This window comes from Ptychodera flava, chromosome 9, assembly GCF_041260155.1.
Source record: "Ptychodera flava strain L36383 chromosome 9, AS_Pfla_20210202, whole genome shotgun sequence".
NCBI classification, from domain to species: Eukaryota; Metazoa; Hemichordata; class Enteropneusta; family Ptychoderidae; genus Ptychodera; species Ptychodera flava.
Window position 1 is genome coordinate 34076879 of NC_091936.1, and position 27711 is coordinate 34104589.

At 38.1% G+C, this 27711-nt stretch overlaps 2 protein-coding genes across 2 annotated transcripts; both read left to right on the forward strand.

Moving 5' to 3' along the window:
• The first annotated feature begins 1086 nt into the window (after nt 1-1086).
• Nucleotides 1087-16386, forward strand: LOC139141289 (very low-density lipoprotein receptor-like). The gene is made up of 7 exons (XM_070710914.1): nt 1087-1265; nt 8341-8548; nt 10412-10531; nt 10751-10870; nt 13834-13950; nt 15117-16239; nt 16380-16386. The coding sequence occupies exons 1-7, from the start codon at nt 1098-1100 to the stop codon at nt 16384-16386; spliced, it is 1863 nt and encodes a 620-aa protein (XP_070567015.1). The 5' UTR covers nt 1087-1097.
• Nucleotides 16271-26486, forward strand: LOC139140777 (low-density lipoprotein receptor-related protein 1B-like). Its single transcript, XM_070710186.1, has 4 exons — nt 16271-21686; nt 22900-22974; nt 24818-24946; nt 26001-26486. Exons 1-4 carry the CDS (start codon nt 16412-16414, stop codon nt 26375-26377), a joined length of 5856 nt encoding a protein of 1951 aa, XP_070566287.1. The 5' UTR covers nt 16271-16411; the 3' UTR covers nt 26378-26486.
• The last annotated feature ends 1225 nt before the right edge of the window (nt 26487-27711 follow it).

The window sequence follows — 27711 nt, forward strand, 5'->3', positions numbered from 1 at the left end:
TCAAAAGAATTTCATTTCATTGAGATATTTCTTATAACTCAAAAAAACATTTCGATCTCAAAAATTTTTCCAGAAAATGCCCAAAACTTTGAAAAGCAATATAAAAAATCAATACGACAAATAAAATGTGCATTACATTGGAAAATAATATGCTTGAAGAGAAGGCCCCTCAGAAGGGGGGAGCGTAGAGAGCGCCCTCGAGCGACGGATCTTCCAGTCTAGAAGAGAGGGTACTCGTGGTATAATTGTCACGGGTCGAATGTTCAGCTTACCTGACAGAAGCAGCAGCAGGCCTGCCTAACGTCATGGCAACTATTATCTAGCATCGATCCAGCAGCTATAGCATCTTCTATGCGGACAAGAGAGTTCTTCAAAATTCAAAAGGCTGGTACACCTGAAACGTTTCCTGACTGTTTACACGGAATCATAAAACCTATTTCATGATAAAACTTATTGATTTGAGATCCATGTATTCCCTTGGAAACAGTGCCTGAAATATTTTACAGACCAATTGCTGTCACGTAATGAGATTTTTCCTTCAGTCAATTCCGTTCATTTTGTCGATGACTCTGCTTTCATTCATTCGATGCAGACCCTTGACATGGAAAATGGAAACATAGAACGTTTGCTGCATTTTAATTGTTTATAGTACTGAATATCATGCTGACATAATGAACTCAGAGAGATCATAGAGGCTACAGTAATATTATATCAATTAAACAAAAGTATGCAAGCCACGCCCTCAAAATTAATCTTTTCAGCCACAGTCGGAATGAAACTTCGTGTAATCTCAAATCTCCACATCATTAGGCTGTTCGTGAGGCATTAAGTCCGTAAAATAGAGAAATTATTCTATGATTGAAACGGAAAGCTTTATCAAAAAGTATGAGACACATACGTGTGGTTTGCATAAAGACACCGAGGAAAGGACGTCAGGAGGGGTCATGTCAGAATTGCTGTCACCTGGTGCACATTATCACAATATGGTAATTTATCTCTGCAAAATTTACATGTTACTGTAGGGCAGATGCACTGCCCCCTTATAATCAACGGAGCGGCGTTAGTGGATAGAGAGACTGTGGTTCGACAAACCAAGGATGAGGTTCACGGCAGTTCTCTGGATTGTTTCCCTACTTATCCTGTTTTTGTTCTACGTTGAAGCACGCTCCTATGTCAAGACTCGGAGGAATGACGTGGGGAGGACTCCGCATGGTCGGCGGACCTTTCTGAATGCCACGTTACACTCGCCTGTAAGATACAAACAGGTAGGTAGGAATTTTCTCAGTCTATAGCAAGAAAAGCCGTCAGCATTCCTAACTCCAAAAGCTCGCATGTTGGTCACGTTTACGAAAATGGTGTTGTAATTTAAACTTTGATGTAATTCTGCCTTTCAAAGTTGGTAAGTTGTAAAATGAGTTTCTCCTGGATGTTTGGTTTCAACTTTCATAACCTGTACGTAGGGTTTCGAGGACTCCGAAGTATTCGTTATTTTAAGAAGAAAGTCTAATCTTAATGGTCTTGTTACTCTCACAATCTTGTAAATGAAATACCAGACTCCCGAAAATATCAAAGAAACTTTGAACATTATTCCATTTCAAAATTTGCCAGTCTTCTAGTCAAATGTCAGAGATTAATTTTGCAGTGCAAGTGTGGTACCCGGCTTCTCCGTTTTCCACAGAAAATTTCAAGAAAACTCAAAATTATGCCGGTAAAGCTCACGCTTGCAATCTCCGTGGAATATCTGCGTATTTTATCGACAATTGTCTTTTGTTATGATTCTGCACCAGAACCAAAGCGCGCCTCTACTTGCCAAAATGTTAATGACTTCGCGGTAATCAGACTGATGGAAAAGCGTCAAGAAAGCCCTTTCTTCCTTCCTGACTGGTTTTCAAGTATAGTTACCAATTTTAGGAACATTCTATGAATTTACTTGAGGACGCTAGGTTTCCAGACAGAGTACCCTCTCCAGCTTAAGGGGACAGATAATTTGGGCTTTCAATATTTTCTTATCCACCTCATGTGTGGGTTCATTTTAAAGCTTTTGGTGTAAGCACAGACAAATAGAAATGTTTCTTCTATTTGTCTGTGGTGTAAGAAGTTTTCAGTCTTAGTTTTTCGAGATTCGAAATTTTTTTCCCCATAAATTAACACAGGGATGGTGACAATTTTTAATTTCAAATAGTTTTAAAATTTTTCAAGCAATTTGTCTATCTAGCACCAAATTTTGCATGGTCACCCTGAAAGTTTCATTGAGGAAAGTCTTTCACTTTCGAGGCGCACACTACCTTAATATCTTCCTGTAGAGTGGGCACGCACGTATCAATACATCAATCTGTAGAAAAGATAGAGGCAGACAGGCGGATTGGACTGATATTAAATGTATAGAAAGATGCATGTAGGCCGATAGATTTATACACAATCGCACACTAAACGTAAATTGGTGATGGATAGATGTATCACTGGGCAGTATCAGGACATGTAACGGCGTATGGGCAGCGAAAATTAAGGCCAGATCTGTAGTTTCGTAATTATTGCCGCTGCAATTCCTTTGTAAATAGTAGGGTATTTTAAACTGTTACCAATCTTGCAAATCTGTACAGCAAGGGAGGAGGTTGTCAATGTAAAGTGTTACTAGGGTGACCGGACGATTTTTAAAACTGATTTTTTTTTTGCCAAAATCTTGATGGCACCTGTTGAAAGTGTTGGTACAAAGTTCAAATCTGAAAAAATAATTTGGCTTATTAGCATGATCACAATTTGGCAGCCTCTGGAAAATCAAAGTTTCCAAATTCTTTCCCTGAGAATATTGTAATGAGGAATAATGAGACAATATGACCAAAAATCAGATCAAATATTGTAAAAATGGGTCAAAGATGACAAACTGTACAATAATGAGTCTGGTGAAAGGTGCATTGATAGTTTCCAAATTATTTCTGTGAGAATATTGTATGGGTTGATGAGTCTCAGTGAAAGAAAATGGAAGATTGTCCTCACGCTGACCTTTGTTTACAGTATCATGGATACAAGCCATTGTTTCTGGTTAGAGACAGGTGCGCACCGGTGAAAAAGCAAGTTGTTCAAGTACGGCACTATTGCAAACTTTACTTCCTGCTTTGGAAGAACCGTGGGCGCTAATTTGCGCTGCATAGCTGAGCTATTTTAGAGCACAAAACAAGTAGAAAAATATCTAAGGTACAATTTGCCCGCATGGCCATTCCTTCCCTCCTGGAAAATGATGCCAAAAGTCATAGCCGTTTCAAAGTAAAAATTTCGTCGGCAGTTTCTCGGAAGAAGAAAAAACTTTTTAGGAAATTTTTGCACTCATCTTGACTTCCTAGTCTTCACAACATTCACTGTGAAATGCAAGTGTTTCCGTTCACGCGATCTCTCATAGTGACCATTCGCGTGCGAGTAGACGACTTCCAAGATGGCGTCCCGTCTGACGTTTGTTGACAAAATGTGTTCATAAACTTCAAGATTTTCGCGTCATTACCTTGTTCATAGGCATAAATATGCACAACTGTTGCATACATAAGGTGAATTTGTACAATTTATCCCAACATGGGTCCCCCTTATTGCCTTCGATTTCGAGCATTCACTCTCAGAAAACTTGTGTTAGCCCCATTGTAGGGAATAGGAGGGCCTCTCGTCTGGTCACCCTAGTGTTACACGTTCTCATGTTGAGGGCATTACAATTTGAATGTCCAGTTTCCAGCCAGGTGTTGGTCGTAGTCTTATGTATTTGAGCAGCCGGCTTACTGAACGGTAATGTCTGAATGTGCACCGGGGCTCGTGCGGAAAAAAGATTAATAACTTTATATCAGAAAAAAAAACTTTGTGAACAGAAACCACCGGATAGTAAAAAACTTTGTGAACAGAAACCACCGGAGAGTATTCACTTTCATATTCTGTCGTCGCATCTTAAGGGGGAGCTGCACCTAATACAGCTTATTTGTTCAAATCACTTTTTCGCAAAGATTTATTCAATTTTGTGTAATTTGTTAACCCAAGCTCAAAGTCCTGGTAGGGTTCACCTTTTAGCTTATCGAGCAGTTGTAAATTGAATGAGAAAGAATTGTAAATTTATGTAAATCACCCAATTTCCTGGCTTTTTCTCCCAATTCCAAGATTTCGAAAGAGTAACTCTGGCTGGGTCAAATTTTCTGAATTTTTCACTTGTTCTTGAAATATTTATCAAAACGACTATTTTGATTAGATATTGTTCTTTCATTTTGAATAATAGCTTTTAATTTTGTTATCGTGATTTTAATCACTTTTTTTAAGTGTCAGTCCTTCAACCCTTGCCATTTTAGAATTAGAATAGATAATACAAAATAAGTTAACACTACATATACTTTTGTTTCAAGTGAAATATTGAATATCAGAAAATAGTATCAAGTTTTTCACTTAAATTAATTTTTATCATTTATATCAAAATTGAGGTTTTCTACCCCGAATATATACCTTTCATCCTTTGAGTAAACTGTTTCTACCATACTAGACTTTAGATTCTCTGCTTTTTGGGAATGTATAGCATGAGGGAGTTTCCTTGTCATTTCTGATAAGTATTCCTTCGAAAAAAAACTGTTGGTAACGTGCAAAACACTAAACAACGATAAAAATAAGCGATGTTAAAAGCCACCAGAATTTATAATATTGATAGTGATTTTCCACTTGGTCTTTCCCATGATCACTCCACCAAAACGCCCCTCCCCGTTGGAAAATATGACCGGTGCCTTTCATGTTCTACGTGTTCAACAATTCCCGTAGTTTCAATAATGGAATGTATTTATGGAATTCCTCACGTTTTCAAGGTTTTGCCATTCTGAGACAATCGCTGAAGTTATTCGTAGTTTTATCAATATGCAAAATCAATCGTTGTCCGCCGGACTTCTAGCCGCAGCTCAGTATCATTTCTAGCACACTCAACACAGCGGGTGACCTGCCTCTAAATTTTGTTCGAAAGCTCACATGTTAGGGAGCGTTCAGTTATTATGGCCGGGGTTGGGTCGGCAAATTCTTCCTGCACATCAGTCAAAATAAGTGAACTCCCTCTACCAATTGCACAAAAAAATTAATGACCCCCTTTTAAGATGACAAAAATTTCATGAAACCCCCCCCCCCCACACACACACACATTGCTTGAGTAAAGCTGCACACAAACACCTCGGGAGAGGGGGCGATAGAATAAAGATTCTCAGATTTTTCAAATGACCCTCCTTACAAACTGACAAGTTATTAATGCTAAAATTCCCCCTTGCTGTAATTTTGAAATTACCCCTCAAAGGGATTGGACAGAAATTACAGGTGAATCGCAATATTTCTGTGCAAGCGTGTGTGTACAAAATGTTGATATTTGGATTTAATTGATAATCAGCTGTTGATAATGTTGATTCACTACACATAGTAGTCTATGAGAAAACTATGTAATACTTTTTCAATACAAAACTATATGCATTTATAGATATTTGATAATTGACATAATGTACTTAATTGGAATAGCGTTGTTACAACTGGTATGTGTACAAAAAATTTGACTTTAGAATTTCACTAAAAATGTTCATCCAGTATATATTGGAGTCTATGATAAAATTGTGAATTTTTTTCCAATGAAATACTTGCTATTCTTGTGCATATTCAGACGTTGAATAATTAACAATTGTACTTGATTAGAATATGACGGTTAAAGGTGCATATTATATGTACAAGAAATCTGATTTTGGAATTTCACTGACAATGTTCATCCACTATACATGGAAACTATGAATATTTTTTTCCAATGCAAATATAGGTAAATCTGTGTATTTATGTACTCTCAATTATTAATATTGATGTACTTGATTTGACTAGGGTGGTTACAAATGGATATGTGTGCAAGAAATTAGATTTTAGAATTTCACCAAAATGTTGATTCACTATACATAGTAGTCTATGAGGAAACTATGAATAATTTTTTTCCAATACAAAAATATCTAAATCTGTGTATTTATAGACTTTTGATAATTCATTTGATTTTAAAGTACTAAGTTTGACTAGGATGGTTAAAGGTTGAAATGTGTGCAAGAAATTGGATTTTGGAATTTCACCCAAATGTTGATTCACTCACTATATATTGGAGTCTTTTAGAAAACTATGAATAATTTTTTTTACAATGCTAAAGTAAATTAATTTGTGCCTTTATAGATGTTTGATAATTGATACAAATATACTTGATTCAAATAGGGTATTTGAAAGTTCAGGTGTTGACAACAATTATGATATTGTAATTTCACCTAAAAGTGTAATTTCACTTTTCATGGTGATAGTAGTCTATGGGTAACTGTTAAATAATTTTCCTGACAAAAATTGCTATATCTCTAATATGTAAGTAATAGGAATTGTTCTTTGCCCTCAGTGAGCTCGATCTACAATAAGACAAGCCTCAGAGTTGTCAAGTCAAGATGTTTATGTGACAGATAATTCTACTTTTGTTCAGATTTACTGTTAAATGACTTCAGAGAATGAAATCATGCAGCGAATCATTTTTATCTCCCGGATAGAATATTTCTGAACACTGAAACTGCTTTTTGACGGGACGGATACTTATGAAAATTAAGTGACCCCCCTCTGAGCTGTTTGAAAAATACATGACTCCCCCCCCCCCTTGCAGTTTTCAAATTTAAGGTGACCCCCCCTGGATTTTGCCGGCCTATCCCCGGCCGTAATAACTGAACGCTCCCTTAAAACAGCAGCCAAAGATTTTTTCGTGTCATGATAGTATCTACTGAATGAAATTACACTTGCGGACAAGGCTGACCGCCATGTTGCTTGTTTGTAGAGTGCAAAAAATGAGGAAGGACATAGACCTCACTTAAATTTTCCAGATCGTATTTTTCGCTTAATTTCAGGCGTTTTGTGATTTTTGTTCACTTCAGCGCTTAAGGGCGGCTTTACAAAGTTTATGGTCTGCGGATTAAAATAGGTCAAGCCCGGTAACTTGAACCATAACATTTCCATGGCCTAAGTCATGAAAGTCAACCTCGTGTGTTAGAGATAGCGGTTTCTAATGTCTTTACTTGTTCATTGCTGTTTTTTTTAGTGTCCAAATTTTACTCGGGGGGGGGGGGGGGAGAGGAGGATTTTCAGGGGTCGCAAAAGACCAGTCTTTACGGGGGGCCATGAAAGAAAGTTGCAATCCTGCTTCTACATGTAATCTGTCCTCATGAATGTTCAGTCACTATTTCTGTAATCGGAAATGTTTTAAGAGTGTTGTCAACTTCACTGCGATCTAGAACGCCCTCAGTCGGTACCTCACTGAATGCTTCATTATATTCGACGTGCATGAGCTCTAAATTTGCAGAGTAAGGTTTTTTCATTATAGTGACAAGTAAAAAAGAACACCAAGCCAGGACCTGCTCATCAGTCACCTCAAAATAAGCTTCAAATGTCACGGCAACTTTCCGGGAAAACATGTTCATTCGTTTTCAAAATTATACAAAACATGAATAAAACAGTACGTTTAATAACCTCTCTACGCCTATTAAAGCACTAGGACTTATCGGAATACATGAATGACTGATTGTACTTTCTTATAAGCTCTAGAAATATGTACAGATGTGAAATACTCACGGCAGCTGTTTTACCCATCTCATCAGTTTGATCTACCAGGATGACAACTTAAAACTTGTCTACCATCAACTACAGTTTGTCCGCCAAAACTTGTAGGAGATTGCCCTCAACTAGTAGGGCGTCACGGCTATAGTTCGCACATGTACATCCTGAACTACCCGTCATTATCACCATGGGAACTGACAGATGCCATTTTCAGCTGCACACAGCATGACAATGGTGAACTGCAATTATACTACTGTACCAGTAGATAGCTGAGCTCTCAATAACTTTGGTTCATTGATTATGTATGCTATGATCAATTTTAGTTCGCGTGACACAATATTTTCTGGTTGATTTCAGTCCTCCCCTGAAGAATGACGAAATTTTCAATTTACAGATTCATTAATCAATCAAAGGATTTGAAAAGCCTAGTGATAGATTTGGACAATATAGCAATAACAAATATTTATATTTTTCTTTAATGAAATAGCTGTAGTTTCTCGTTTCGCCAAAGTGTGGTGAAGTTTCAAAAAGTGTATGTATGAATGTATGTAACGTGGGACCCATGAACGATTTAAGAGGGACCATAATTTCCTTGAGGGGCATAAAAAACCGACAGAATAATAAAAATCCTCCTGAATGAATATCTGGACACTCCATAAACTGATAGTCGCCTCACGACTTGTGTTCCCTGATTTTTTGCACTTGGAAGAAAGCTGATCCTTAACGCATTCTTTCCATTCCTTGCAGAAACAACTGGAGCAACGTGACTTTGAAGACCAGGAATCGAAGAGTATGACAGGGCGATCTTCATTACCGGATGGCTCGATATTTCACGGTTGCGCGGAAGATGAAATTACGTGTGGCAATGGAGAGTGCGTATCGAATACTCACCTATGTGATGGAATCACAGACTGTCGGAACGAAGTTGACGAATCGGACCTCTACTGTACTCAAAGTAAGTTGGTCACACTGGTTGCTTGTAGTATACGGCGCACGGAAAAATGCCAGTTTTCTTTTTCACATGGGCTGTGTACCTCAAACCTGTGATCACGTGAGGGGGGGGGGGGGGTGCGCCGTCCGAAACTGCAGCGATGCGCCGATCAGTAACCGTTTATCACGTGCAAGTCCTCCCATATCACAGCACAGGTGCCAAAGAAGTAGCGCCTTTTTCCACTGACTATACTAGTATGGGCTCCCTAGCACCTACATCCAGTGCTTTCCTGTACCGAACGCACCACCACTAAAATTATTACGAAAAATAGAACTTGTCGTCACCTGGACATCTAAACAAATCACACTTTACTTATAAAAAGATGAACAGATGATGCTACAATATTACATTCCTATAACCAGTCATAGAATTTTCATTTGGTAACCCCAGCTACCAGGGCATGAAAGAATTCAGAGTCTTCTGCCCCATTCGGTGTGATATCTGAAAGATTTGAATTGAGTAAAAGGTTGGAGACTCCCTCACTGTTCTATAGAATTTTGATGCACTTGGAACAGATTTTTTTTCCGTGGGTCCCCTTCCCTCATTTACTGGCACCATCAACGGTGCTCGTTCTCTAATTAGAAATGCATCTGTCCGAAACAAAACGCTGTGTAATTACAAGGTTGCTTTCGTGAAACGACAGATGCTCTTTATCTTTGATTTATCAAAAGTGGTATTTTTTCAGCAACGTGTTTGTTCGCTTTGCTGAATGCATGTATCAACCAAACCGTAACTTTTACCTCAGGGTACACTTCGTTTTCACATACCAATTGTTATGCATGTTCACTCCCTCTCTTGGCAGGATAAGAATTAGATTAACATTCAGATTGAGATTAAGTGCCAATGCCAATATTTCAAAAGCATTTGCTAAATGGCGCTGCACGGGGAAAGTTGTGACAGAACTTAATGATTGCAAAATAATTTTGCAATTCAGGCATCCACAAAAATTCAAAAACTGCTGAAAGACTGATAAATTGGTCGACAGAAAATCAAAAATATCAATGAAGACATTAAAACATAGCGCACATGTCTTCTTTTAAGGTACTGTGAACCCCGAATGTGCAAGACAATTTTTGCTCAAACTTTCCTAGATGATACTTTCAAACATTCTCTTACCAAATTAACAATAAAAATCAGGAATCGCCTAAGTTGCAAAATTTGTAATTGGCGAAACAAATCACTCGACATTTTTTGGGATATTTAAAATTCAAAATGGCCACTATCCCTGTGTTAACTATGGGGGAAATTAAATTATGGATTTCCGGAAAACTAAGACTGTGAAAGTTTTTCTTTCTCCAAGAGCTTTAAAATGAGCCCCAACAAGTGGTAGATCAGACAAGATTTGTAAGAATTTGAGTCAGAATATCTGTCCCTAATGCACATTCTACCTTGAACAGTTGTCATTATTTGGTATTGTGAAGGAATGTGTAGAACCTGCATTCTCGGAATGCACAGAGTTTGAAAATTCTCCCACGCGCACATACATTTCTAAAAATACACGTCAAAAGACAACCTAACTAGCACGTGATTTAATCGATAAAGAATTTCGTTTCCCATTTCTTGAATATCGTTCTGTTTCAGGCCTCATTTGAACGAAGCTTTAAATATTAGTCTCCTCAAAATTGTTTTGAAAGTCAAGGAGTTAATTCGGAATGTCATATGACCAGTATCCATTTGCTTCTGGTGAACATTACATGGACTGTAACAGTTTCCATATCTGATATCAATATTTTGTTGCCTCGAAAAACCGGACTGATATGTTGCCGCATCATAAGAAATATCAAATAGGATCTGCAATTTGATTTAATCCCTACTTTCCCTCTTTAGATTGTGGCAAGCTAAAGTTCGAGTGCCCGGATGAAAAATGTGTGTCAAATACAAAAGTTTGTAACAATGTACCGTTCGAATGCTCTGACAACTTTGATGAAGATGGAGACCTGTGCGGAGGTAAGAATAGACGAATTTTTTCTATTAAAATTGTCATATGCAAATTCTATTGCTGTCGTGATGCTCATTTCAAGTAAAACTGATTAGAATTTAGAAACATTAATGCTTAGTGAGTGTACCTTTGATATGTATAATTCTACATCGTTATCTTTCTATCGTTTTCCGGAGTGTTGATGATTGTCTAATTTTGAAGTACGGAAATGCCTTGCTTATTCACAGTCGAGTGTGGTGTTGGCGAGTATCAGTGTCATGAAGGCAAATGCATCTCCTCCGAATGGCTCTGCGATTCACTTACTGATTGTGAAGACGGTAAAGATGAGTCACGTGATGTCTGTGGAGGTAAGTGTTTGACCAGGTACTCTCACTTAAACGAGTTTAATGTTGCAAGAATGAGTGAAGACATTTCTTCAAGTATTTACTTGTTAGAATATCTGATTGGATGTGTAAGACTTTAGAGCTTGGAATTGCTCATTCTAATTTCGGTTTAGATTTCATATATTTAGCATCCAGAAAGGCCTCAAACGCAGGCAGTATTGATAGGTGAAACCTCATCTGAAAACGCAATGTTTTTTGAAATAACTACATAAAAAGCAATTTAACAACTATCCAACATTGCAACCTTGTCCATGTCGCAATTAAGATTTGCATGTAACCGTCACACAAACATTGAGGTTGCGAATGTCTAGACCTTTATAAATCTTGTGGCCAAATCGGTGTATGTACTTTTCGGCAATTCAACCAGATATTGACTACCTTGGTGGTATTTTCGGAATGGTACAGGTGGTGTGCTTTGTGTTTATCAAGTATTAAAGGCAAACAAACACTGAAAGTCGGGGCAAACCCTAAATATCGCATTTGGTGATCATTTTCTGGAAGACTTTGGTGTAATTGGCACTACAGTATGGTGTAGTTCCTCTGTGTATTAAATTTCTGCCAGCTTGATAACAATTGGCAAGTTTCTTTCCATTAGTTTTTGATTTATCATTCGTTTACTACATTTCGGAGAATGAAACAAAATTCCCAAGCAGAATTTCCAACAAATATCAGGTCAAATTTCGGTTTTCATCATTTGCAGAGTCATGCCACATTCAGTGTTTGCCCATCTCGGAGGTTTACCCCATTTCACACTGGGAAGGAATAAACATTGCTGGCAATAGTAAAAATTGTTATTTTGAATTTTGTTATGGCTAATGTAAATTTACTATATAGGTGGATAAGCATCTCTACTTTTATAAACATCTCGGAGTAAAAAAAAATATTGAATACTTGCACGGTTGAAAAATGGCAAGATATTGAATCTTGTCGTACATCATTGAGTGATAATTACTGAAAGCAAGACTTGTTGAATATTTAATGAGTAATCAAGAGGTAAAAGCACCTTGAACATTTGTCTTAACGTTTTGCTCATGTTTCGTTAAGAAAAACTTGCCCATATTTCCACATTATCACATGCACAAGCCAAGTTTGTCGTCTCCGAACAAAAAATACGGGATTTATTCTCTGGTCGTTCTACGTCACGACAACCCGCGTCTATGTCATCAATTTTGGTGCGTCGGACCTTTTTTTGTCGATCTTCGGTGTGCTCGTAAATATGTAAACAAACAACATGGCGGCCGATGTTTCTCCCACGATCAAAAGTCATGTAATGAAATCGATATTTTCACAGACTACGACATTAATAATCCGAACAATGTAAACACAAGAGTGTACCGCCTGTATATTCCGAAGGAATTACGTGATTATTAATTTGCGGAAACAACGAACTCGAAGCTGGTCGCGTATACCGTTGGTTCCGTACGCATTGCAAACAGGGTCAGGCGCGACGTTTACAGTGGTCGCGCCGTTGAGCCGATATTTGTTCCCGAAAAATAGCGTATCTTCGTCTGTGATAAATTTCTAGGACTATGCTATCTTTGAAATAGAGTATAACTTTGCGGGAGGTAGCCTACATGTATACCGAGAGCTGTCATTTGCTCCACACACGAACGAACGTGAGCGCTAACGCACACGACGGACGACTGGAAATGATTGACAACTTGTGCACCGCGTACCGATATTATTCCTAAAGTAGTTCAAAAGTTTAAACGCGGAATCGTCATGGAAAACTTATTTTATTTTGCAAAAAATAACGAATTCTTGGCTTGTGCATGTGATAAGTATATTATTCCTTAATATTTTTCTTCGTTCAGCTCGGAAAATACTCGTGACGTAATGACCGTGTCACCACTCGTCTTCGACTCGTGGTGACACGGTCATTACGTCACTCGTATTTTCCTTCGCTGAACGAAGAAAAATATTAGGGAATAATATCTAATTATAGGCAAGGATAACATAAGTCTTAGAGTGACTGAAAGTTCTGATTAGTCAGTATGCTAAAACTTGCTGATATCGTCCTTTAAATTCGCCTTCTTGCGCTGTTTTACTTTTAATCGTCATGAGACAATGTGAATATACATGGGGAATCAATAGGCTGTCTATTAAAGCTGTGTTCAGGTGATCTGTAAAGACATTTCAAATCCAAATATCATTTATTACCCAAGGGATCAGTGATAAATGTACTTGTTCAGCCTTTTGGAGACTTAATTCACTGTTAGAAGAATTAAGCTGTTTTGCTCCTTAGCATTAGTGATTAACTCAGCAGGAAACAAAATAATTTTAAAACGAGTCTGTTGTTTCAAGGGACAATGAACAAATGCGTAGAACGCAGTTTGTTTTCGAACTGTTCATTGAAAATCGGGAGACGTAGCTTGAGAACAAAATGTACTCAAAATGATAATTTACGTTGCAATGTCACATGCATTCCAAAGTTTTCTGACAATCTTAAACCCAATGAATTATATCTAATTGAAAACTATCCGAATCTAAAACCTGTAAGAATGGAAATTCCTATACAGTTTTGCTAGAATCGGTTCTATAAAAGCAACACATATGCCAACATAAGATACTATGGATTAGAAATGGCGTAAATGACACAATTTGCAGTCGAAAGTCCAGTCCCAAAATGTTTTGGAACGACCATAGACTGCATGACTAAGAACCCCAAGATTAACCAGAACTGGACCAACTTGTATAGTAATATAAAGCTGTCTAGTGATTTTCATACTGAAGTACGTCAATCTCTAATAATTTTATTCTGAGGCCTGTAATTGTCAAGAGATTCGGCTCTATGAATATTCTCCAGGATTTGGTATATTCCTTACAGGATGTATCAAAATGAAGTCCGATACAGTTCATCGCTTAGCATTTAAGATGTTTTAAAGTACGTTTTCTGAAATGATACTTTACCGACATTTTCCCACTAGGTTGCAGTAAAGGTTATATTGAATGTCCAAATAAAAGTTGCCTACCTGCGAAACATGCATGTGATGGTTTTCTCGGTGACTGTCCATCAGGCCATGACGAGTCCATCGAATTCTGTAGTAAGTACATCTTCAAAATGAGACTTTTTTGCTGCTAATCTTTCAGCCAGAATTAGCTTATATATTCCGTGCATTTTGCCTGTTTGTCTATTTCGTAAAAGACTTTCTCGTTTTTCGGAGTATTCCAAAAGTGTTTGCAATACTGTCTTTACGTTGTCAACACACCCTATATGGTGTCCAGTGTTACAAAAAAAATTGTGGACTAGAATTTGTCAAATATCATTAAGTGTTATCACATTTTCTCCAGTATCAACAAGTACTATCCCTTACATATTGAAGTAATTCAACGACTGGGCATGTGGAAATTGTGATCAGTTTGCAAGTGTTTTTGGAAACTGGAATGTGCAAATGATTTGTGGGTTCCATTGCATATCTCAACAATATGGGTACTATGCTTATCACTTGCACAAAACTTCAATACCAAATGCAACTGAGAAGAAATACAATGGGAGACCCAAAAAAAATAATGAAACAAAAAAAATGAACAAATACACTAAGAGATTTAGAATATAACACGATTGGAACTAATTTCGGATAATTGGATTTTCGTATTTTTCAAAATTCTCAAAGTGTTAGGTGCACTATAGCTGAATGTTGCAATGTTATAAATTAATCATAAAAACAAGTGTATAATTTAGAAGGAAAAGCGGATGAGCTTACATTTGCAGATTAAACAGACATTACTTCACCATCCAATTATCCCAAATTAGTTCCCATCGTGTTCTATATAAAGTTCCAGATAGTTTCTCCACTTGTCCACAATCATGAGTCTTGTTATCTATAAAGAAACGTTTGTCGCCACAATAGAACTCACGAGGATTATCAAATCTGTACACTTACAATTCACGCATGAAAAAGGTTATTATGGTCAATTTTGGTAAAGATAGTTTTAGAAGCTTTGAGCAAATTCGGTCGGCTAAAATTCTTGGTTCTCATAAAATTATTTCAAATAAGGCAATGCGTCAGATAATACCGCCAGTTTCAGACTTTAAATTGCTGTAAATAATTGCAATTTACCGATCCGATTTAACCTTCAAAGCCACTGCACAGAGCTAGGATACTTTATTTCACAAATAAAAACAACATTGCATAAGTTGTCAACCCCGTAATTCTGTCGAAATGAAGTTTCCAGTTTTGTAAAACAAACTTCAACACTTTCCTTAAAGGAAGTACTGATGCCGGTTGCAAAGGTCAATTCAAGTGTCCAGATGGAAAGTGCATACATAGGAAGTTTATCTGTGATGGAATAACCGACTGTTCAGACGGTGCTGATGAAAAACAAATGGAGTGCAAACAGTGTACGAAGGACCAGTATGTATGTATGGATGGTCAATGCATCCCACGAGCATATGAATGTGATGGCGTCAAAGACTGTAAAGACGGATCGGATGAACACGTCCTATGCACGAAAGTTTGTCCTCAGATTGAGTGTAGAAGTGGTGAATGCATTCTTTTGACCAACATCTGTGATGGAATAAAGGACTGCAATAGTGGTGAGGATGAAGCAGATTGTGGGCAAACATGCCGTTCAAGTGAATACAAATGTTCTGAGGGCAAATGCATACCAGATGCCTTTTTATGTGATGGTGTCATAGACTGTTTAAATAGAGAAGATGAAAATAACTGTCCATGCCCAGATACACACTTTCAATGCAATAATGGACAGTGCATTCGAAAAGATAAAGTTTGTGATGGGTTTCAAGATTGTGACCTCGGAGAAGATGAAGCTATACCACCGTGTCGTGGACCATCACCTTGCTTGGGTTTTCAGTGTTTGAATGGAATGTGTATTCCTACATCTGAAGTCTGTGATGATATAGACCACTGTCCTGGCGGTGAAGATGAATATGGCTGTCCTTGTAAACCAACTGAATTTACCTGTTCCAATGGCAAATGTATTCAACAGTTCCAGTGTTGTAACGGCATTGTTGATTGCCCCAATGGTGAAGATGAAGCAATACCACCATGCCCACAACCTTGTCTTGGTTTTGAATGTTCCAACGGACAATGTTTTCCAATATCTGCTGTATGCGACCATGTGAAAAACTGTCCTGGTGGTGAAGATGAGTTTAATTGTCAGTGTAAATCAACAGAATTTACTTGCTTAAATGGAAAGTGTATTGAACAGTACAGAGTTTGCAATAGGCAAGTAGATTGTCCAAACGGAGAAGATGAAGCTATACCACCATGTCCACAACAATGTTCAGGTTTTGAATGTTCCAACGGACTTTGCATTCCTATCGGTGCTGTCTGTGACTATGTGACAAATTGTCCTGGTGGTGAAGACGAGTATAACTGTCCATGTAAATCAACTGAATTTACTTGCTCAAATGGATTGTGTATAGAACTCTTTAAATTTTGTAATGGAATAGTAGATTGTCCCTTTGGTGAAGATGAAGCTATACCACCATGTCCACAACCATGTTCAGGTTTTGAATGTTCCAACGGACTTTGCATTCCTATGGCTGCTGTCTGTGACGATGTGACAAACTGTCCTGGTGGCGAGGACGAATATAACTGTCCATGTAAATCGACAGAATTTACTTGCTCAAATGGATTGTGTATTGAACAGTACAAAGTTTGCAATAAGCAAGTAGATTGTCCTAATGGAGAGGATGAAGCTATACCACCATGTCCACAACCATGTTCAGGTTTTGAATGTTCCAACGGACTTTGCATTCCTTTCAGTGCTGTCTGTAACGATGTGACAAACTGTCCCGGCGGCGAGGACGAATATAACTGTCCGTGTAAATCGACAGAATTTACTTGCTCAAATGGAAATTGTATAGAACTCTTTAAATTGTGTAATGGAGTAGTAGATTGTTCCTTTGGTGAAGATGAAGCTATACCACCATGTGAACCTCAGCAGTGCTTAGGTTTTGAATGTGCCACTGGAGAATGTATTCCTACATCTGCCGTCTGTGATGATGTGAACAACTGCCAAGGTGGTGAAGATGAATTTGGCTGTCCTTGTAAACCAACTGAATTCACCTGTTCCAATGGCAAATGTATTCAACAGTTCCAGTGTTGTAACGGTATTGTTGATTGCCCCAATGGTGAAGATGAAGCTATACCACCATGTCCACAACAATGTTCAGGTTTTGAATGTTCCAATGGACAATGTATTCCAAAATCTGCTGTATGTGACCATGTGAAAAACTGTCCTAGTGGTGAAGACGAGTTTAATTGTCCCTGTAAATCAACAGAATTTACTTGCTCAAATGGAAAGTGTATTGAACAGTACAAATTGTGCAATGGGAAAGTAGATTGTCCAAGTGGAGAAGATGAGGCTATACCACCATGTCCACAACCATGTTCAGGTTTTGAATGTTCCAACGGACTTTGCATTCCTATGGCTACTGTCTGTGACGATGTGACAAACTGTCCTGGTGGCGAGGACGAATATAACTGTCCATGTAAATCGACAGAATTTACTTGCTCAAATGGATTGTGTATTGAACAGTACAAAGTTTGCAATAAGCAAGTAGATTGTCCGAATGGAGAGGATGAAGCTATACCACCATGTCCACAACCATGTTCAGGTTTTGAATGTTCCAACGGACTTTGCATTCCTTTCAGTGCTGTCTGTAACGATGTGACAAACTGTCCCGGCGGCGAAGACGAATATAACTGTCCATGTAAATCGACAGAATTTACTTGCTCAAATGGATTGTGTATTGAACAGTACAAAGTTTGCAATAAGCAAGTAGATTGTCCGAATGGAGAGGATGAAGCTATACCGCCATGTCCACAACCATGTTCAGGTTTTGAATGTTCCAACGGACTTTGCATTCCTATCAGTGCTGTCTGTAACGATGTGACAAACTGTCCCGGCGGCGAGGACGAATATAACTGTCCGTGTAAATCGACAGAATTTACTTGCTCAAATGGAAATTGTATAGAACTCTTTAAATTGTGTAATGGAGTAGTAGATTGTCCCTTTGGTGAAGATGAAGCTATACCACCATGTGAACCTCAGCAGTGCTTAGGTTTTGAATGTGCCACTGGAGAATGTATTCCTACATCTGCCGTCTGTGATGATGTGAACAACTGCCAAGGTGGTGAAGATGAATTTGGCTGTCCTTGTAAACCAACTGAATTCACCTGTTCCAATGGCAAATGTATTCAACAGTTCCAGTGTTGTAACGGTATTGTGGATTGCCCCAATGGTGAAGACGAAGCTATACCACCATGTCCACAACCATGTTCAGGTTTTGAATGTTCCAACGGACAATGTATTCCTATGGCTACTGTCTGTGACGATGTGACAAACTGTCCTGGTGGCGAGGACGAATATAACTGTCCATGTAAATCGACAGAATTTACTTGCTCAAATGGATTGTGTATTGAACAGTACAAAGTTTGCAATAAGCAAGTAGATTGTCCGAATGGAGAGGATGAAGCTATACCACCATGTCCACAACCATGTTCAGGTTTTGAATGTTCCAACGGACTTTGCATTCCTATCAGTGCTGTCTGTAACGATGTGACAAACTGTCCCGGCGGCGAGGACGAATATAACTGTCCATGTAAATCGACAGAATTTACTTGCTCAAATGGATTGTGTATTGAACAGTACAAAGTTTGCAATAAGCAAGTAGATTGTCCGAATGGAGAGGATGAAGCTATACCACCATGTCCACAACCATGTTCAGGTTTTGAATGTTCCAACGGACTTTGCATTCCTATCAGTGCTGTCTGTAACGATGTGACAAACTGTCCCGGCGGCGAGGACGAATATAACTGTCCGTGTAAATCGACAGAATTTACTTGCTCAAATGGAAATTGTATAGAACTCTTTAAATTGTGTAATGGAGTAGTAGATTGTCCCTTTGGTGAAGATGAAGCTATACCACCATGTGAACCTCAGCAGTGCTTAGGTTTTGAATGTGCCACTGGAGAATGTATTCCTACATCTGCCGTCTGTGATGATGTGAACAACTGCCAAGGTGGTGAAGATGAATTTGGCTGTCCTTGTAAACCAACTGAATTCACCTGTTCCAATGGCAAATGTATTCAACAGTTCCAGTGTTGTAACGGTATTGTTGATTGCCCCAATGGTGAAGATGAAGCTATACCACCATGTCCACAACAATGTTCAGGTTTTGAATGTTCCAATGGACAATGTATTCCAAAATCTGCTGTATGTGACCATGTGAAAAACTGTCCTAGTGGTGAAGACGAGTTTAATTGTCCCTGTAAATCAACAGAATTTACTTGCTCAAATGGAAAGTGTATTGAACAGTACAAATTGTGCAATGGGAAAGTAGATTGTCCAAATGGAGAAGATGAGGCTATACCACCATGTCCACAACCATGTTCAGGTTTTGAATGTTCCAACGGACTTTGCATTCCTATCAGTGCTGTCTGTAACGATGTGACAAACTGTCCCGGCGGCGAGGACGAATATAACTGTCCGTGTAAATCGACAGAATTTACTTGCTTAAATGGAAAGTGTATTGAACAGTACAAAGTTTGCAATAAGCAAGTAGATTGTCCGAATGGAGAGGATGAAGCTATTCCACCATGTCCACAACCATGTTCAGGTTTTGAATGTTCCAACGGACTTTGCATTCCTATGGCTGCTGTCTGTAACGATGTGACAAACTGTCCCGGCGGCGAGGACGAATATAACTGTCCGTGTAAATCGACAGAATTTACTTGCTTAAATGGATTGTGTATTGAACAGTACAAAGTTTGCAATAAGCAAGTAGATTGTCCGAATGGAGAGGATGAAGCTATACCACCATGTCCACAACAATGTTCAGGTTTTGAATGTTCCAACGGACTTTGCATTCCTATCAGTGCTGTCTGTAACGATGTGACAAATTGTCCTGGCGGCGAGGACGAATATAATTGTCCGTGTAAATCGACAGAATTTACTTGCTCAAATGGAAATTGTATAGAACTCTTTAAATTGTGTAATGGAGTAGTAGATTGTTCCTTTGGTGAAGATGAAGCTATACCCCCATGTGAACCTCAGCAGTGCTTAGGTTTTGAATGTGCCACTGGAGAATGTATTCCTACGTCTGCCGTCTGTGATGATGTGAACAACTGCCAAGGTGGTGAAGATGAATTTGGCTGTCCTTGTAAACCAACTGAATTCACCTGTTCCAATGGCAGATGTATTCAACAGTTCCAGTGTTGTAACGGTATTGTTGATTGCCCCAATGGTGAAGACGAAGCTATACCACCATGTCCACAACCTTGTCTTGGTTTTGAATGTTCCAATGGACTATGTATTCCAAACCCTGCTGTGTGTGACGATGTGAAAAACTGTCCTAGTGGTGAAGACGAGTTAAATTGTCCATGTAGACCAACAGAATTCACCTGTTCAACTGGAAAATGTATTGCACAGTATAAAATTTGTAATGGAGAAGTAGATTGTCCCTTTGGTGAAGATGAAGCTACACCACCCTGTTCCCAACCCGAACCCGAACCGGAACCAATGCCATGTTTAGGTTTTAAATGTTCGACAGGAGAATGTATTTCAAAATCTGCCGTCTGTGATGGTATGAAGAACTGTCCCGGGGGTGAAGATGAATACAACTGTCGTTGTAAATCAACACAATTTATGTGTTCTGATGGAAAGTGCATTGAACGCTACAAAGTTTGCAATGGAAAAGTAGATTGTCTAAATGGAGAAGATGAAGCAATACAACTATGTCAACAACAATGTTCAGGATTTGAATGTTCCAATGGGCAGTGTATTCCTAGATCTGCAGTCTGTGATGATGTGACAAATTGTATTGGTGGCGAGGACGAATATAACTGTCTGTGTAAATCGACAGATTTTACCTGTTCAAATGGAAAGTGTATTGAACTCTTCAAAATTTGTAATGGAGAGGTAGATTGTCCTTATGGTGAAGATGAAGCTATACCACCATGTTCCCAACCCGAACCGGAACCAATGCCATGTTTAGGTTTTAAATGTTCGACCGGAGAATGTTTTTCAAAATCTGCCGTCTGTGATGGTATGAAGAACTGTCCCGGGGGTGAAGATGAATACAACTGTCGTTGTAAATCAACAGAATTCATGTGTTCTGATGGAAAGTGCATTGAACGCTACACAGTTTGCAATGGAAAAGTAGATTGTCGAAATGGAGAAGATGAAGCAATACCACTATGTCAACAACAATGTTCAGGATTTGAATGTTCCAATGGGCAGTGTATTCCTAGATCTGCAGTCTGTGATGATGTGACAAATTGTATTGGTGGCGAGGACGAATACAACTGTCCGTGTAAATCGACAGATTTTACCTGTTCAAATGGAAAGTGTATTGAACTCTTCAAAATCTGTAATGGAGAGGTAGATTGTCCTTATGGTGAAGACGAAGCTATACCACCATGTTCCCAACCCGAACCGGAACCAATGCCATGTTTAGGTTTTAAATGTTCGACCGGAGAATGTTTTTCAAAATCTGCCGTTTGTGATGGTATGAAGAACTGTCCCGGGGGTGAAGATGAATACAACTGTCGTTGTAAATCAACAGAATTCATGTGTTCTGATGGAAAGTGCATTGAACGCTACAAAGTTTGCAATGGAAAAGTAGATTGTCGAAATGGAGAAGATGAAGCCTCTTTTTCTTGCGGATGTTTGAAAACCGAATTTCAGTGTCCTGCTGGTAACTGTATTTCTATGAAACTGCTGTGTAATGGTCTGAAGGATTGCGTTGATGGCGCTGATGAAGCAATCAGTATTTGCAAAGCTGGCAAAATCAATCTTGCTTCAGATAGTAAGTATAGTTTTTTTCCTCGTGTAATCTTTATACCAGATCTGCAACAATGTTTTAATCACATGATATCTCCCATATCTGTGTACATCCATATTTCAATTTTAAAGCAGCTATGCATGTATTTCCCCGGCCGCTTGACTTACATTATGAATTGAACATTAATTTTCTCATATGGACTAACACACTTAAAATATCCAATGTTCATATGACTCTCTGGATGTTTCAAAAGTAATGCCATCAAAAATACTTTCTGAATCAACTTAATAAGAATTCTAGTCCAACCCTTTTTTTTTATTTATATGCAGTTTGTACCACCTGAACTATTTTGTTGTCAAATTTGATGAAAGCGTTGAAAACTCGCGGTGGTATGCAAGTGGAATGTTTTGCTTCGACAGTGCCAACTGAGGTTGAATCTGAAAGCTATTTTTTTTAAATCCATGCTTCTTACATAGTTTTTAGGATATCTATAAGATTCATGCACACTACTTATGTTACCTTTCTATTAATTATGATTTAGGATGTTTACGTAATATGCAAATTTTCCAAACTAAATGCAAATGCACGTTATTTATAGCCCGTTTTGCTCTTTATTGGGTTATTGAATTTCTAAAAGCTGAAGCTTCCTTGACTCTTCCAGTGAAATGTACCCATTCCGAAAAAGTGTTAGCTCTAGCAATGGGTGTACATTACTGTTAGTGTAGTAGCCTTCAAAGAGAATTTGGTGTATGTTAAATGTGTATTCAGTAATTCTGTTCACTATTTTACCAACTGATTAGGGGACACAGCCATATAGCTCCAAATTCATAATCAGAGGCAAACTATTATAAATAAGTGTTTTCTCGAACATTCTGCATTTCTAGTAAACATACTTAGCCCAGTCAAAACTTAAAAGATAGTATGTCTAAGCAGTATGTCTTGGTCCACTAAAAGCATTTGTACTGAAACAGATCACTGTAAGATAAATCAATTCGCTGTAAGATGTTCTTTGCATTACGTACATAATCTAGTTGCGTGGGCAGTATATCACCAAATACCGCAATCAATTTATTCTTCCTCAACAGTTTATCAGCCGGGCATCTACTCTTCGATCATGAAAATCCCTATTCTTCTTCCCAGTGCATTTGACAACCAAATTACGAGCTTAAAAATAGCCGTGCTTATAATTTTTCTTACAACTGCAGGTATGCAAATCATTTGTACATTTCATTCATAGGAGAAAGCAGTCTTTCTGCTGTAGAAGATGAACTGGCAAAAATTGCAGAAGTAGCAAACAGTCTCGATACAAATGGTAAGCATACTGCAAAACTTGGGGGACTAAAAGCAATTTGGTGAGCAGTCACAGGTTGATAAAGGGAGTTTGTAGTCGGAACTGTGCTCAAGGTTTGTGAGGGCCCCTACAATCGGTTTAAACACTATCTAGGGTACAATGGCGATTGATGAAAGTTAATGTCCTGTAACAATAAATATCATAAAATATAAATGTTGCAACTATGTTGAGGTAAAGCATCTATATATTATGCATGAAATACATTGTTTAAACAAAAAAGTCGCACATGCGCTGTTCGGACGACACCTTCCCTTTAAATGTTCGGCGAAATCATAAATCAGAAAAATCGTTCTGCAAATGTGCAGCGTGGTAAGAAGGTTATATCTGATTAATCGATTGCCACTATTCACAGCAACTTAGGAAATCTATTTGTATTATCCATTATAACGGTTAGATTCTACCGCGCAATTGAATAACAGCTTCCGAGACGCTGCCCATCGGCCCAAATTGCAGTATCCTTAGTGCACAATAGCCATTCATTAATAGTTTGGAGTCTGTGATCCCAGACTCTTTTCATTGCAACTGTGATATTTAATCTACAATACTTAACTACAACGTCAATCGGGTTCTTCTATTAATCCAAATTGACATTGTATTGTTTACATTCAATTCGTATTGAAAGTGCCAGTATTTAGTATTTTAAGTTTAAGATAAAAAGTTGTCATAAATTCAATTTTGTTTTCAATTGAAATACTTCAACATATGTTTACGTACTGCAGCATCTTTTTATATTCATAATTATCATAAATGATATACTGCAGGTATTTATCTTAATAAAGCCAATTTCCGATGAATGGCGTCTTAGCGGCACTTTCCACGCTGCACATACCTTGCAGATTTTGCTGGAAGGCATGCTCTCTGAAACTACAGTATGAACTTTTAGTTCTGCTAAACAGCCAAATGACAATTTTATCATCGCCGTATTTCCAGCCATTGTCACTTTTCAGCATTTTGCCGACAGGGTTTACCATGGACAACTTTAAGCAGTGATGCTTTTGATCTACAAAGAAACATTTAGCGAGTTGCTACTATTGACTGGACAGATCAATTTGCCGTACGTGACGAGTGAGAGTTGGCACGAACTGCGATCACTGATAGCAAAGTTTAACTTTTCAGCCAATCTGTTTGCAGCTAGCGTTCAATGTCATGTCACTGTTCTCTCATTTCAATACATGGGTGTTCACTTTCTTCGGACGGCAAAATATCACTTTTCCGCACCATTACCGATATTTGCAAAATGTAGGAAAAAGAATTATTTGCTTCTTTAACTTGTCATTAGCACTGATTGTTTCACAAAAAATAAGCTTCGATTAGATACATATTACAGGCAGTTTTGATTTGGGATCCTCCCGCGGTAATTTATAAGCACAGACTACACACTCCTCGTACCATTTCAGTAACTAGTTTCAGCCCAAGAACAGGATGAGTGTTTTAATTCACGCCTTGTGACGTTGTTTCTTTAAAGCTGTGCTTCCTCACGGAACCAGTAAAATGCCTTTAAAAGTAACACTAGTCGTGCATCCGTGAATGGTCTGACATGGGCCATTCAATGTTATGACCTCAAATTACCTACCAAACTAATATATATTAGTAAATTATCCTTTTTTTGCAGGTTAGCAACTGATTAAAAAAACTGCTGATTTTGGTCACTTTGTTTTAGGTGGACGTGGTCATTTACAAAATATGCTTGTTTTCCCTTCAAAGGATCAATCGTTGTGATATATACAAATTCATTGAGTGTTATGTGTAAAAATTAATCTGATTTCCTTAAAAAAATCTTACTATAATAAATATATTTGTGCAGTCGACGACGTCCTGGGGCAGCTATCTGGGCTTGAAAATGAGTTAAAGCTCCTGAAGGCATCAACAAGTAATGGAATTTCTTCTGGAGAAAAGAGATCTCTCTCAACTTCTAGAGTTGTTGAATCACCAGGTAGGTCAATAGCTGGTTTTTACAGCATGTTCATCAAATCCTAGCTCCCTCTTGTCCAACCGGTATTCTGCCCGAATTTCACAACTCCTTGGGCAATGACAGGAAGCAGATGCTTCGATTATTAGTGCAAATTGAAATTGGGTAGGTTCTTTTGCACTCGAGACAAACACCATGTAGATGCATTCTGCACACATGTAGAATATAAAAACAATTTTTCTCATATTGCATAGCGGCATGGAAAATTTTAAACTAGCAAAGAAGTCTTACGGGTAAACGAGAGATTCTCTAGCTACGTTAGAATTAAAAGTATCCACGCCACGCTACAATCTCTGTATGAAGATTAATCACACACTTCTAAATATTGTGAGTAAGATTGTTTCCGTTCATGTTTCCAAATATTTGATGTTCAAGTAACTCTTCAAATCCTTGCATTTCCAAATACTGTCAGATTAGGTCCAAACATAACAAAATCGCGAAGTTGCATCCTGTTGTCAATTTTCACAAACGAATTTCATTGTTACATTGTGCTAGGGTTGACCGAAAACATTGGTTTGTGCAACTTTGGTTATTCTTATCCGATTATAATTTCTACATGATATGCGAACGATGCACTAATGGTAACATGCTTGCATCTAGCTGATCATGTTCTTTGACGTGTAAACCAACAAGATTAGAACTAATTTGGGGTAATTGGATGGTGATGTAATGTCGATTTAACCTGCAAATGTAACCTCATCTACTTTTCTTTTAAAGTTACACACTTGTTTTTATGAGTAAGTTGTAATAGTGCAATATTCATCTATTCGGCGCTTAACTTTTAAGAAATTTGAAATATATGAAGATCCAATTATTGCAAATTAGTTCCAATCGTGTTAACCCTTTTTTGTACTTCTCAAAGTTTTCTAATGTACTTTAAAATCTATAGCAATATTTTTTCTGGTTAATCCGATCAAAATTCCTTCTCTAGTGGCTTTAACATTCCACACGTATCTCAATTCAATGTTACCATCTCGAGATCGAGAGCATGACTAATATATTCCGTTCATTTTCTCAGGAAATGACTACAGTGGAAAATTAGGCTTGTCTGACTCGACTGCTATGGAAGCGTTATCAGAGAGAAATACTGTTCGTGCAGCGGATGTCCTGGAAGATGACAATATCATTCAGCACAACACGATTCCAAAACGTCGCAGTGCAGAGAATTCAAACTTTGCCAGTTTTCTTGAAGTTCTGCATAACCTCAAACACCCTTCCACGAAAAGTATGGGCAGTGATGTCGCGCATGATACCGATAAAGTGGAAGATAGCGTGAGCCAATTTAGATCCAACCTTGAGAAAACAGAGAATAATCTTTCCCAGTTAAAACAAAAAATACAGGCTCACATTTTCGCCACAGCACGTGAGAATACGGTTGAACATCAAGACCAGTAAAAATATCAATACCAATTCACTTATATAACGTAAAGTTCTGTTTGAATACCGATAATGTTATGTCAGTTGTAAGACTTTCAGAGGAAACTCTTGACTCTGCTTTTTGTATTTTTTTAACTTGTGCGTTCAGTTTTATAAAAATACTGAAGTTTTTATACTTTTGTTGAATGATATTTCTTTTTGCAGTATTTTGATTAATTACTGCAAGGATACTAAGGAATCTGAATCTGGCATTTAAATTTTCTACATACCGTTTTGCTTGGTTTATGGTTTGTAAATTTTATTAAAAATGAATTGAGTTCATCTGTGACCTTCAGTTTTGTTAAGGTAATAAACGCTGGTCTTCCAAGAAATCTTGTATATAGTCTTTTTCTTTCAAAAAAGTATAGTTTTCCTTGAACGACATCATTGATTGTATGGTACAGGGTGACCACATGTCGAACTATCAGGAAAGGGTCTAGCTGGAAATGCTGTTATGCTGAAGATGCGCTAAATGTTGACAATATTAAGATTTTTCTGATTGTTGGTTGAATTTTCCTCGTCGTTAGTCTAGAATTGGGTAATTTCCCAACTGATTCTAAGTCTAGCTATCCATTGCATACTCTCCTATTACGATAAAGTCTGAAATCAAACCACTTGGCTACGCATGCGCACCTTCGAACAGGATAGTCTACAAACGGAGTGTTGCAGGTGCAATGCTAGGTTTTATTCAGGGTGCATCAAACTTTTCTACTCTATCACTTTCAATGCACAGATGACAACCCCATGCGTTTCTAAATTAATAAAGCCTCTTTCCATCTCAGTCTGTGTAGACACGCCACACGCTCCTCCCTATTCAATTCGTGCCAAATGCATATACTGACCTTCGCATATTTACTTCAGTTTGAATACAAATTGTGCCATTCGAGTTTATGAGAAGGGAGTACGCTTCCCTCCGATAAAAGCGACGTGTAATGTAGTACCACGCTTTATGATGTAGACCAAATATGAAACACGTTTGCCCTCTCTAGCCACCAGCTGTATACCAAAACTAATACAACTTCAGTCTGGTTCCGGTTGCACAGAGTATCAACCTTGGATCTCTCCTGGATGTACAGAAGTGTTTTATAACAGATGCATACATTGCGCTTCGCCGTCTGATGGCAGCTGAATAGAATATACTTTCTGATTATTCCTTGAGAGAATAGCCTTATTGTTACAGGTTCATCGGTACTGTCTTCGGGTTTCTACCGGTTTCACGGACGCAACTTCTCTACTTCTACTTCCTTTGTCGTCTTTATTCCGACTGTGTAATGTACTCTGTACCCTTTTGTTTCATCCAAGTCGTATGGAGT

Bases quoted from the DNA above. Each gene is read 5' to 3' on its own strand.
- LOC139141289 (XM_070710914.1), top strand. From the start codon at position 1,098: ATGAGGTTCACGGCAGTTCTCTGGATTGTTTCCCTACTTATCCTGTTT. The intron at 1,266-8,340 runs GTAGGTAGGAAT...CATTCCTTGCAG, and splicing joins CGCCTGTAAGATACAAACAG to AAACAACTGGAGCAACGTGA. The intron at 10,532-10,750 runs GTAAGAATAGAC...GCTTATTCACAG, and splicing joins AGATGGAGACCTGTGCGGAG to TCGAGTGTGGTGTTGGCGAG.
- LOC139140777 (XM_070710186.1), top strand. From the start codon at position 16,412: ATGGCTGCTGTCTGTGACGATGTGACAAACTGTCCTGGTGGCGAGGAC. The intron at 21,687-22,899 runs GTAAGTATAGTT...TTTCATTCATAG, and splicing joins AATCAATCTTGCTTCAGATA to GAGAAAGCAGTCTTTCTGCT. The intron at 24,947-26,000 runs GTAGGTCAATAG...TCATTTTCTCAG, and splicing joins TAGAGTTGTTGAATCACCAG to GAAATGACTACAGTGGAAAA.